Raw genomic sequence first — 12974 nt, forward strand, 5'->3', positions numbered from 1 at the left:
CAAAAGAATCACCCACAGATCATTTTCTCCCAAGCCGGTACAGAAAACCAGACCCAAAATGTGCTTTGCCACAAGTGTTTAGGCCAGACATTATTTAAGACAGGCATGATAGTGGATGACATAGCGGCCATGAAATCCTGAGCTTCTCCTGACAAGGTACCCGCAGCATGAATAGTACGTTTCCCCTAAACACAAGCCTTGGGGTCCTCAATACTACACTCAAGTTCACCTGTGCCAGCTCAGGCAAGGAGATTGTTAGCTGGCTGGCTGGGCACTACACCAACAGAATCCTAATACTGTCTTGGGTGCCCAACACCAGGTACAGTCACTCAAAACTGGCTGACTGTCGGATAGGGTACCTGGCCAAGTAGATGGATTCCCTACAGACCAAGGCTATCCCCCTCCCTGCCCTCCAGCTGAGCTTGCTGCTGCATACGAAACCCTGATGAACACATATGGGAGAGGCTAATCCCTCTCCCTTCATCCTACCCCTACAACAATAGTTACTACAAAACACAAGTGGAAAGATTCTTAGCAATAACCCTGCTTTCCTGCTACAGAAGTAACCAGGTCCAAGAGAATGCTTCTGTCAATCTAGGTGTGAGAATGCAGAGCTGAGGGTGCTTATGGGGAGGCTGAAGAATGGCTATGCCCATGAATCACTGCTACACTGAGCTTCACTTCTTGCATGTGTTTGTATACATGCACACCCAAAGCTTCCACTCATTCTCACCTTCTCTTTACACAGAGCCTTTACTCTCATTTTCCACTGCACCCAAACAGATGAGCCTGGAGGCTGTCCCACAACTGCCAACTCCTGCTTCTACTCATCACCTGTGATGTTTTATTTGCTCAATTCCTAGGAAGCATTCTCCAGCTTGTTCTTTGCTGCTACTCATCCATTTTGATACACAAGTACTCCATTATTTATAACCATCCATGGCGTTCATAGCACTTTAACTCTGCTTTACATCTTGCTTGCCTAATTGATTTACTGGTGTTCCTTTTACCAACCCAACTCTGCTCCACATTCTTTGCTACCAACAAAAGGCAATCCCCAATAAGAGAGCCTAGTTTAATTAGCAGAACCCCTTCTTACCTGCACTGCTTTTAATTGCTGGGTCTGCAATACAGAGGGTTGAGTGGCAGTATTTACCAGCTGGGTCCCTGGAGTCAAGGCTGACACACCAATGACAGGTTTCACCTCCGGCCTTCCTCCAATAGTTACCACCTTGAACTGCTGTGTTGACACCTTGGAGTCGCTTGCTTGCACTTGCGATGTGGCCTTCGGAGATTGTGATAGCTGGTTGTGGGGTAGCGCTAAGACAATTGGCGGTCCAGGCTTCCCCAGAGTTGTTACAATGAGCTTTTGCCCTTCCTGTTTTATAGTCTGTTTACTAATTTTCAAATCAGTTGCCTTGTTTAGAATGATCTGATTGGCTGATATAGTGACAGGTGTCTGGGTACCCAGTTTTTGGAGGCCGCTTTGAAAGGAAGGTTGTACAGTTGCACCAGTGTCAGCTTTTGCAGTGCCAGTATTGCCTGTGACATGGCTTACACAATTGCCGGGCACCGTGACAGTCTCTGTAGCGATTGACGATGTACCAGTAGTTACAGAATCACCAACTGAGCTTACATTTGCCATTCCTTCCAGTTCTGTTTCCATAGGAATAGAGTCACCTACAATTACAGCCTCTATGTTCTCATCTTCCTCCAGTGTTACACCTGTATCCATGATCTCTTCAGGGAGCAAGCTGTTCACTTCTGCTGACACTACCTCCATCTTGCAAATGTTGACAGTAGGTCAAAGATGAGGCACTGCAATGATATTTCAAAGGAAATTCATTTTTGTCAACTGCACAACAATATGTAGGTTGGAGTATCATATATGTTATTGCAGGACACTACATAACAACTGATACCACATCTACATGGTATCAGCTGTGGCTAAAAAAATTCCCCCCAAAAGTAAATATGGCTAGCAAGAATATCTACTGACTATACCGAGAGCCGATGTATTGTGGTGTCTATGAAACTAAGCTGCGAATCAGGAATTCCCTGGTTCCAATCTCATGCCTCCATGAACTTACTAGGGAGCTTTGGGCAAACCACTCTCTCAGCCTCAGTTGCCCCATCTGCAATTTGGGGAATAATAACACTGACTTGCCTTATAGGTTTGTTGTAAGGATCACAGCTAATTCACGTGAAGTGGTTTGAACACTTGAAAGTGTTATACCAGGGATGGATAAACTATTTTGGCCAAAGAGCCATATTCCCTTATGTGAAACCTTCCCTATATCTCGCTTCTCACACACAAACACGCTCAGTGTGTATCTCATTCTCTCTCTCTCACTACCATTTCTCTCTTGCCCTTTCCTCCCCACCTGCCTCCACTCCTGCCCCAGTGCAGTAATAAGCCTCAAATAGCACCAACGGGGACTTTAAAAAAAAATCACCAGTGGAAGTGGGGGGGGGTAGTAAGGCTGCAGCACTTTCCTCCCCAGCAGTGCCACCTCTAAAAATTCCCACCCCACCATAGCAATTAGGCTTTTTAAAAGCCTCGTTACTGCATGAAAGGGGAGGCAGCAGAGGGTTGCATCCTATGTCCTGTGTCTGACCTGTGGGCAGGAAGTTCCCCACCCCATGCTATACAAATGTTAAGTATTAATATTAATTATTTTAATTATTATTAGAATATTATATTAGTAGTATAGAACTTAACAGCAAAATAGTTGAAAAACGTTAGACGTTTATATTTCAACTCCTACAAACAACTAGGAAAAAGTCTTGATGAGACTGGATTATTCTATATTTCCTCAACCATGGGGGAAGCTTTTTAAGAAATATCTGACACTGGCAGCTCTCTAGACTGGACATTGACTGACCCTGTGCAGTCATTATACTGACTCCATGAAATATCGGAATATAGAAAACCATCAATTCTATTTTAGTATAATTACCTGAATTTCTTTTAAATCCTGCTCCACATCAGACCACCTCCAGAAGCATCATACTGCAGCACCATCTGTTGAGGCTAAAGAAGAGAAAGGAGTTTCAGAAGTTACAGAAAACTGCTCGTTATAAATCCAGTTCTAAACTGACAAAATGCTGCAGCTTCATAATTCCCCCCCGCTGCCCCCAAGCTTCCTAGCACCCTTTCACAAATCTGAGTGTCAACATCAAGGCCCTTTATCAAAACCTATTTTAAAGAATAGTGTTTCCCAGAAACAGATGTACCACCAGTGCAACTGCAGATAAGAACAGTACCAGCTTTTACAAGAGCATTGAACGAAAGTGCAAATTTAATTGACCATCTTAATTAACTAACATCTTCAATGAGCTATTTAAGATCACAATTTTGAAACAAGTGATGACATTTTACTGTTGTTGAAAATGCTGCAGAGGGAGAAGATTAAAGAATAGCCATGCCAATGAATTTTTTCTACCCACAACATTCAGCTACTCCGAGATTCAGTATGGAGGACTGAGGGCAGTTTCATGGAAAAAGGTCTCCTATGCGGAATACCTCCATATAAGAAATGTGTTGTATGTGAAATGACCCTACAACAGTAAGGAAGAAAAACTCAAGATTTAAAACACCCACCCCAAATGAGTTAGCTGGAGAAGGAGAAGAAAAAGATGGCAAGTTATCCTATACATACAATTTAGAAAGTGTTTCCCATACATCTGATACCTGAGGCACACCTTTTTTCCTGAATTAAAACTGGATGCAGTCCTCTTACACCTAAAAAAGGTTTACTTTTATAGTGTGTAAGAATTGCCCACTTTCTGAAGAACCTTCTTCCTGTATTTTAGCATGAGTCCTGACCTAGGCACATCTGCTGGTTGGAAAAAGGAAGGCCTAGAACAGAGATTCACACAGAGATGAAACTGGCAGCCTCCACTTGGAACAGGAAATTCTGTTGTGATCCCACCCAATGCAGATGTGCAGCACAATTATCTGCCTCCTGTGGAGGCTGATTGGGAAGAGGCCAGAGCAGCAAATCACACAGAGAAGCAGCAGCTAGCTTCTTTTTGGGTGACTCCTGTGACTTTAGATTCACAAGAGTCTTTTATTATTTATTTCTCATGACACATTGGAAGTTCTCTTGGAGCTCATTAGGGTGCTCTAGCACACAGTCTGAGAATTACTGGCCTAAAAAAAGCAACATGATAGGGGCAAAGCAGCCTATAAAACAGAACAACATTATCACTTGCAAATATTCCCACGCTAGAAAATGCAATTTAGTGTCCATCAACAGGAGATGAGATTATGGGCCGTGACTTTCACCCTTTTTGCCTCTTTCCATCAACAGTTTTCTTTCATGCAGGACTGCCTCTGTACCCTCCCAGAATATGTAACACTAATGCTGGATGCAGGGTGCAGCAACATCAGCACAGCTCCTCAAAACTGAATGATAAGTACCTGAACAGGCCACGGCAAGGCCATTTATATAAAATCCCCATCGATAATTAAAAGGTTAGCACTTTAAATGGTATTCTAATGCATTAATGAAATACTAAGGGTTTTGTTCATTGATTATAAAGCTGCTTTATGGCTCAATTTGTATTATTTTGTGACTAACAGCCAAAACAGACCACAGAATACATAAAGTTTATTCATCCATGAAGCACAAAGGAAGGGGTGGTGGATTTTTCTATAGATTATCCCCCCATAAGCTGAAAACAATAACCCCTCACAGGTTCAGGAGATACTGATAAGATTGAAATTTAAAAAAAAAAATGAAGCAGTGTTTAAGCTTAATTCAGATAACTCAGGTTCTCTTACAATTAACCACCCCCACCTCCCCAAAATAATTCAATCTTTGTTTCTAAAACTTGTCACAGATCCAGGGACCAATCTGATTGAACCCACACACCTCTCACCCCCAGACCCAGCTCTAAGGCCTAGCTGCCTTGACTGCCATTTTGGGGGGTATAAAACAAATAAATATGGTGAGAGCTGTTTCAGATAGTTTCATGATGTGCTTATTTCAGAATAGGTATCACCACTCCGTTACATTGTTATATCTATGTAGAAATAGTTGGTTAAAACATGACAGGATACCTAGAACTGATCTGAGGTCTACCTGCACCCTTATTTGCCACAGGAAGATTTCCAGCCTCACCATGTACTAGGAGTGGGAATATGCTATCTAAATAATATAGCACCTAGCAATGAGAAGGCTTACTAGCAGCCAAGTGCCTTAGAATAATTGAGCATACCCTTCTTCTATGACAGATTTTTTTTAAAGCACAAATGTAAAGTTTGTTAACTTAGCAAATTTTCTAACGGGGTGGCCATACTGTGGTTCGGGAGCCACCTATGGTTCTTTGACAGTTTAGTTGCATCTCTTGAGCCAAGATGTCCATGCATTTAGCAGCTCCCACCATCCTCCTCAATATACTGATAGACTGGGTAATCTTTTCCTCTGCAGCCACTTGGGCTGCAGGCACCACTGAGGCCCTCAAGGGCAACGATTGACATTCAGGAGAGAAAAGTAACTGAAAAGGCACGAACATCATGCAGGAGAGAAAACAGTAAGGAGAGTGATGACAAAGCATGGAGGGAGAAGACCAAAACAGCTGCTGAAGAGGTGTGCATAGAGGAGTCACTGGCTGCTGAAGAGGTATGAATAGCGTGGAGAGAGACAGAAAGCGCAAGCAGCCTTATCCAAACAGGAGCAAACACAAGCCCAGGGCAGAGAGAAAAAGAGGAGGCAGCTACTAAGATCTGCAGAAGGGCAGAAAGTCAGTTAGCTTTGCCCACTTTGGGGTCCCACAGCCACTTTGCGAATTGTTCACATGTACAGAAATCTTACTTAACTTTGTTAAAAATTACAATAAAGGTTCTTTAAAATCTCATTATTGCCCAACAAGTAACTAATTGGTTTTTGTAACTAACATAAGCTTCAAAGCTGTCTATGATTAAAGTATCCTTTTTGTTCTACTAATGAAGTAAATGGGTTTTTTTTTTAAATACCTGACCATTGTCTAATAACATTTGACCAGTCAATCAGCCAAATTTTTTTTTGACTTGTCAGATGCCCAGCCACCATTTGAACCATACTGAGTAGGAGCTAGACAAAAGACTTGAGGTACTGCTATAAGAAAATGGGGCCAACTACTCACTGTGGAAAAAGTTATGTTTAAAAAAGGGTTGCAAAATGTTGTATACATGTAGAATGTGATACAAAAGTTAATTCCAGAATCGTTTTTGGAAATGTTTTTGTATCTTAACATATTGAAAATCTGATTAAGTAGTAGCTGTCTATCAATAAGCCATTGACTGCCTTTACACATCCCACAGACAAATGGTTAATTTTAATTGTTCAGCCAGGCTAAAAAAAACAGAGCTAAAAGTAGCTACAGAAATGTATACATTACTCTTTCAATATAATCCCTGAAATTACTAAGATTCCCTTGTACCCAGAAGAGCTGGTACTGTTCAATTTCAACTGGCATAGGGCTTTGCCAGAGACAACAGCTGGTGGACCCTTAGTGCTCATAAAAGGGTATTTCAATTTGGCGTGAAAGTTCTACACAAAAGCACTATTTATAACTGCCTGAGCAAAGGAAAACGATACTGGCACATTGAGCATAGCACCAAAGTAGCCCTTATAGAAGTATGGACTCAAGTTCGAATACATTCAACAAGAACTCTTGTTAAACAAAGTACGGTAATAGTACTCCTCCTCTGTGAGCTATTTTGGTTAAAACTTATACTATCCTATCTCTATTCAATAAGCTCCCAATTATTCTTCATACTGTTACCAATCGGAGAAATACAAATTTAAAAGTGAAAACAAGAGAGAATGACTGAAAGAGCAAGAAAGCACTGAAGATCAGAGCTCTGAGGAAGAATGTTCACCTTATAGCTAGCCCTGAAACAATTAAACAAATTATCTTTTCTAGTTAGTTATGGCACATCGCCCAGAAATAACAGTTTGCCACCTTATCTTATAATTATAATTAAGAGATCAGGAGTGTCCCATGAGCACCTTTCCACTAACAATAGTTAGCTTTAACTAGAATTTGCAAACCAGCTCAGGAAATATCATCTGTGCACCACTCCCTCACTTCTTCTTCCACAGAGCCTAATTCAAGACTCTTGTCAGGACATGAAGAATGCAATCCTGTGCGATATATCTGGGTGTAAGCCTCAGTGAGATCACTAGGACTTTCTTCTGAGTAGACATGCATAGAATTGTGCTGTAAGAAACTAATATCCAAAGTTCTTCAACTACCTTGAGTCAGGAAGCAAAGTCTCAGTATTTCTGCCCTAACACTCACCTGCTAATAGCAGCATCACACGGCCTCACATGCTTGATATTTTATGTCATTTATATTGCAAGTTTTCCTTGGGAAAAGTATATTGGTCCTTCTTCAAGGCCACTGTATAGAACAGGGGTGACATGCCGCCCCAGGTTTTTGTGATAAACTAAACCAGCTTTCCCTAACCTGTTGCCCTCCTTTTGGATTTCAACTCTCATCAGCCCCAGCAAGTGCAGCCAATTGTCAGGAATGCTAGAAGTTGTTAAAAACATCTGGGCACCAGACTGGGGAAGGCTGATCTAAACATTAAACACCCTTCCCCAACAAAGAGCTGCTCACACATATTTATTCAACATGTATCTAGTTGGGGGAGTCCTTGCACATTTCAGTATCTCCAGCTCAGGAAGTTACCAGCTCAAATTAAGCTTGCCAGTGAAGAGGATGGCAAGTCAATGGAGTAGGGAAGCATTCCATTATGAAGAATGGATGTTGTCACACAATAAGTAGATACCATAAGAAATCAAAATTCTGTCAGGCCCATCAATTGATTATAGTAATGCTTAGGGAGAAGGATATTTTCCAAGAGATTCCTTTGAAAGTATGGAGGTTGCGGCTTCAAATAAAGGTCAAGCTAAAGTCCCTGATAGGTAGGGTGGCTGTCCAGACAGATGGGCCTCAGCTTAAAAAAAATCATACTGCAAACAAAAAAGTAGAGGGTGCCAGAGGTTAAAGAATGAAGACCTGTGACTTTCATGATGGCAGTAGAAACTGCTGCCAGATTAACTGTGATGGAGTCAAGTTGTAGACTACCAATAGGAAAATATTCAAGTTGGCTTCATATATTCCCTGCAGGCCACTGATTCACTATACTTGAGACAAATCTGCTTCTCCATATGTAAAGTACTTTTATCCTGAAAGATGACTGGACTAATATTTGTTGGTTGATCAAAAGAACATCCCAGTGCGACTGAACTGAGTCTGCAGCATCTTTCATTTGTTGAGTGCCAATGGGAACTCTTCCCAGCTTTGGAAGAAGCAACTAGAATAAGAAAAATAGTTGTGGGAATGATAGGAATCATATCTGCCCAACACCTGAGAGAGTCAACTTTCCAGCCTAAAAAGCTTCCATCTTTTAGCTTCCCCAGTATACACAATACACTGAAGGATGGAGTACCTGTGTATAAACACACTATGGGGGCAGCACCAGAAAACAGGAGATGAAAATCCAACAGTTGCACAGTCAAATCAATACATTTATTTTCTAAAATTGTCCACTGATGAACTATTTGCTCAGAGTTGGATTTCAGTCTACTCTTCTGGTGACTGCTACAATTTTCAAGGTCTAATATTTCAAACCCATGATTAACTGGAAGTAGCACTGATAGTTTAACACCCCAAATCTGAAAAGAATTACTTGGAAGCAGTAAGTTCCAAATTGGAAGCAGTTCATTTCAATATCATCTGCTTTCATGTAGATTTTTTTTAGGTCTAAAGTGCTACAATCTTACTGACACTGTGCAGCTGACTCATATAAAAAATGTCCTAATGCAGTCTATCTCCATGGGAATATCCACCTTCTCTAAACGTCTATGAATAATTTGTGATAACCTACTCTCCTGAAGGTTCGGAGTGGGCATGTCAAAATAAACAAACCATGATATATGTAACAAATGAAATAGCAAATGAACAATCTACACTAAATTTTACTGTGGGCTGGTAAATATTTTGTACTTAACTGCAAGGTTATTTGGTATTTCAGGTGTACAAATTGTTAAGCATTGAAAACAGCAGCAGAAATAAAGTCAGAAAGCTGAACCACATAAATTCCATTACAAATCAAGATCTTTTATAAACTTTGTACATGTTCAACTATGGCCGGTAGAATTTGGCACACACCCTAATATCATACAAAGAAATATGATTTCCTGGAAAAAGATAAAAATAGTATTTAGGTTGTATCCAGAAAGTCATACTTAGAGTAGACCAATTGAAATCAGTGTACAAGACATGACTACCTTAAGTCCCAGTTATTTCAATGGGTGTAATCCAAGTATGACAGTCTAGAGCCAATCCTTTAAATTTTTGACATTTTATACTAACCTAATTTGCACATAATGCTAACACATGGTTTATTTAACCCATGGTTTGTTGCCCTACCAAGAGTTGTCTCGCAGACAACAGAACACATTGTTTGTTTTCTCAATCCCTGGGTTGTTTCACTCGTCCTTTGCCTGCTCATTCTCTGTATCCCAAATGCCTTTGCAGCACTGTAGTGCTGGCATGCAGAGAGGCTGGTTATTTTGATCACCCTTGCCCACCACCTCTGTAGTCTGGTGAAATAACCTATGAACAACCCACAGTTCTGGGTTCACACGTAACAACAACCCAGAATTCAACAACCCATGGGTTAAATAAACCATGGGTTAGCATTATGTGCGAACCAGGCCATACAAGCTTTTCACTGCAAATCACAAGAGGCAGATCACTGCAAATCACAAATAGTAGTTTAGTTTTTAAATTGTTTGAATAAAGTTTGATTTTTTTACATTATTTGAATAAATGGACTTTTTAATTTAAAAGTGAAGTTGGATTTTTTTGTATTTTAATAAGAGCCCGTGGTATTGCACAAAAAGACCCAAAACCTCTATGTAACTTGCAGGCACTGTTGGCTTCTACTTTATAGCTTTCATAATGTCTTAAATATAGAGAATTCTACTAGTTTTCCCCACAAAAAACAGAAAAGGTTGTTTACAGCTACAGTTGGAGTATTCAGAATTCAAAATCAAGCTGTTTCTTCTTAGATATCTATACAAAGCAGCCTCATATTTAATTTTGAGGGCGCAATCCTATGCCTACCCAATGCAGAGTGGGCGGAACGCGGAGGGGATGTTCTCCTCCATGATCTGCCTGCCCTGCATTTGCAGCTGGACAGCTGATTTGGGGCCAGGAACACCCCCTTTCCTCCCCTTCCGCACTGCTCTTACTAGCACAGAGCATGTGATGATCCGTGCCACCTACGCAGCAGCATGGGAGGGGACAGGGAGGCAGTTTTCTGGGAACCAATCTCTGAGCACAGGCTCTGAAGTCTGTTCCCGAAAACCAAATACTCCTATGGCCATCAGCCACAGGACTGCACCCTAACTGTATTTAGGGATGTATCTATGTTACTTTGTTGTGAGCTCCTTTGAGTGCTACAGCAAAACAGCAGGATATAAATAAGTGACTTACATCAAAAATGTTTAAAGCAACTTTGCTCTATATTTCGATTGATCGCATAGTACTTAACCAATTATTTCCTGATCAAAATCAACCCGCAGTTAAGTTAATTATCAGTCTGTACTTTCTGCATTTCAATTTTCTCTGACATCACTGCTTACAATTCCCCCTCCCAAGCATGTGTATATAGATCAGCCAACTTCAGATTAATACTTTTATTTATTTATTTATTACATTTATATCCCACAATTTTTCCTCTTTAAGAAACCCCAGGCAGCGTAATCCTCCTCCTCTCCATTTTATCCTCACAACAACAACCCTGTGAGGTAGGTTGGGCTGAGAGTCTGACTGGCCCAAAGTCACCCAGTGAGCTTCCATGGCCGAGTGGGGACTAGAACCCGGATCTCCCGGCTTCCAGTCCAACACTCTCACCACTACACCACACTGGCTCTTTATGCATCTGATGAAGTGGACAGTGTCCATGAAACCTTATGCCATAGTAAGTGTCTTAGTCACAAAACTTCGTTAAAATTTATCAAGAATTTTTCCACATGCATTGTGTTTCACTAAAAATTATATTCTCTTAAGATATAGCCACACCTAGAAATATGATAGCATATTTAAGGTATGAACCTCATACTGCAGGGCCCCTCAAAAATGGGTACTACAATTTTAATTACTTCATAGAATCATAGAATAGTAGGGCTGGAAGGGGCCTACAAGGTCCAACCCCCAGCTCAATGCAGGAATCCAAGTCAGAGCATCCCTGACAGATGGCTGTCCAGCCTCATCTTGAATGCCTCCAGTGTGGGAGAGTAAAATAAAATAAAAAGTGTGGGAGAGTAAAAAATAAGTAAAATAAATTACTTATTTAATGCATTTATATCCTGCTTTTCCACCAACAAAAATTACTGGCAAGATGGCTCACAGATACTCAGTTTCTTAAACAGGGTCAGTGGGGAGGAAAATCAACATTACCAAATTTCTCCAGATCTTGGATGTGGACACAGTGCTGAATGCCTAAAGCAAAGAGTCATATTATTTGGTGCACTTTAGGGTCCTGACTGGGTAAACAATATTAAGTTAGAGCTATTGGTATCTTTTCAGAGGAGTTACATGAAACCAGTTAGAATTCATCAGATTATTTGATAGTTAGTCCATCTGACCTAAACTGCAGTAATCAATTTACACACCCAGATTTCACTTAGAAAAGGTATTCCTTTGCACCTTTTCTTAACATAATTGCTTCTTCTTCTACAAAAACTAATTTCTTTTCTTATAATCACTGCTGCTGCATTGACCTTTCCCCACCTTTCAAAGGTTAAACATGATACATTTACAAACTCTCATTTATTTACAGCTATAATGACTGAACATGCTATGAAGCTATTATTTGCTGTCCATTGCAACACCTCAAGTGTTAATTATATTTTAAGAAGAGTTAACACACCCATGATGAATGTGACTAATCTTCTGTGAGAGTAATTAGCTTTTTAAACAATTAGAGTCCCACAAGCAGTTTAACATACTAATGTCCTTCACTGTACAATGCACTTATAACAAGAACAGGCACAATTTGTTCAATAATTTGTTCTCTGGAGATTTCTCTAACTTCTGTATGAACACTATTAGTACTTCCCAAGCAGTCAAGTAACAAACACTGGAACAGACTGAAACCCTGGCACGTCTCAGCAATAGTCTGAGAATGAGACCTTGGGAAATGAACTCGGCCTTAACAGCTCCAAAAAATCTCTCCACTGCAACCAGATTAAATATTATTCTTAGACTTCAAAACATCTGCGAGTAAGGCAGGGCACCCCTTTCCAGGATATAAACTCCGCTCATCCCCCATGTCCTTCTGTCCAGGCCTTGGAGCGTCTCTCACCCTCTTTCGGGCGCAGCCATCGAGTCCTTCCCTGCTGTTAACTTCGAGCCCGAGGGAGGGAGGGGGCTTCCCCCTGAAGTGTCTGAATAGCTGGAAAGCGGCTGCTCAGAAGCTGGAGGAAGAGGCGAGGAGAGGGAGGGTTGCTGGCAGCACCGGCAAAGGAGGGGGGTGCCTCTTAAGGCTGTTTAGCTACTGTCTCTGGTATGTCAGGGGCCGGGATAGTATTTCGAAAGATCCGCCATTTTCACTTCGTCATCACCATCACATCCCAGCTCAGCAACAACCTCAGCCTCCGCCCTCCTCGCTTGCCTCCGCCCGATCCGTGTCTGAGCCACTCCTACCGGAGGAAAGCCCTCCCCTACCGTCACTACACTCACTACCAAGGAAAGAAACAGCGCCGCTGATAAAGCCGACATACGAGGAGGTAAAAGCACAGTAGCGTCTTTCTCTCGGACAACGACGAAGACAGAACGGGCAAACAAACGCACAGCTCTGTGCCTCTTTCCCGAGGGGGGAAAAAGGCGGTAAAACCGAATTAATTCCAGAACGGTAGCCGGATTAATCAGCTGCAGCAACAACAACAAAACCCTCAAGTTCG

General features: G+C 41.4%; 1 protein-coding gene across 4 annotated transcripts in view; it reads right to left on the reverse strand.

The window, feature by feature from the left end:
* LIN54 (lin-54 DREAM MuvB core complex component) overlaps nucleotides 1-12974 on the reverse strand; it is a 41855-nt gene that overhangs the window by 25654 nt on the left and 3227 nt on the right. For 2 of the 4 annotated variants that reach the window (XM_084855499.1, XM_084855501.1), the window contains exons 2-3: nucleotides 2961-3034; nucleotides 1100-1818 (exon numbers count right to left, since the gene is read on the reverse strand). In XM_084855499.1, coding sequence (XP_084711625.1) covers nucleotides 1100-1783 — 684 coding nt within the window. In that variant the 5' untranslated portion in view covers nucleotides 1784-1818; nucleotides 2961-3034. Of the gene's footprint in view, nucleotides 1-1099; nucleotides 1819-2960; nucleotides 3035-12376; nucleotides 12705-12974 lie in introns of those variants that run through there. The other 2 variants (XM_084855498.1, XM_084855500.1) reach the window with 2 other exon arrangements.

This window comes from Heloderma suspectum, chromosome 5 (genome assembly GCF_057233095.1).
Source record: "Heloderma suspectum isolate Gila_16-S chromosome 5, 16-S_ref, whole genome shotgun sequence".
NCBI classification, from domain to species: Eukaryota; Metazoa; Chordata; class Lepidosauria; order Squamata; family Helodermatidae; genus Heloderma; species Heloderma suspectum.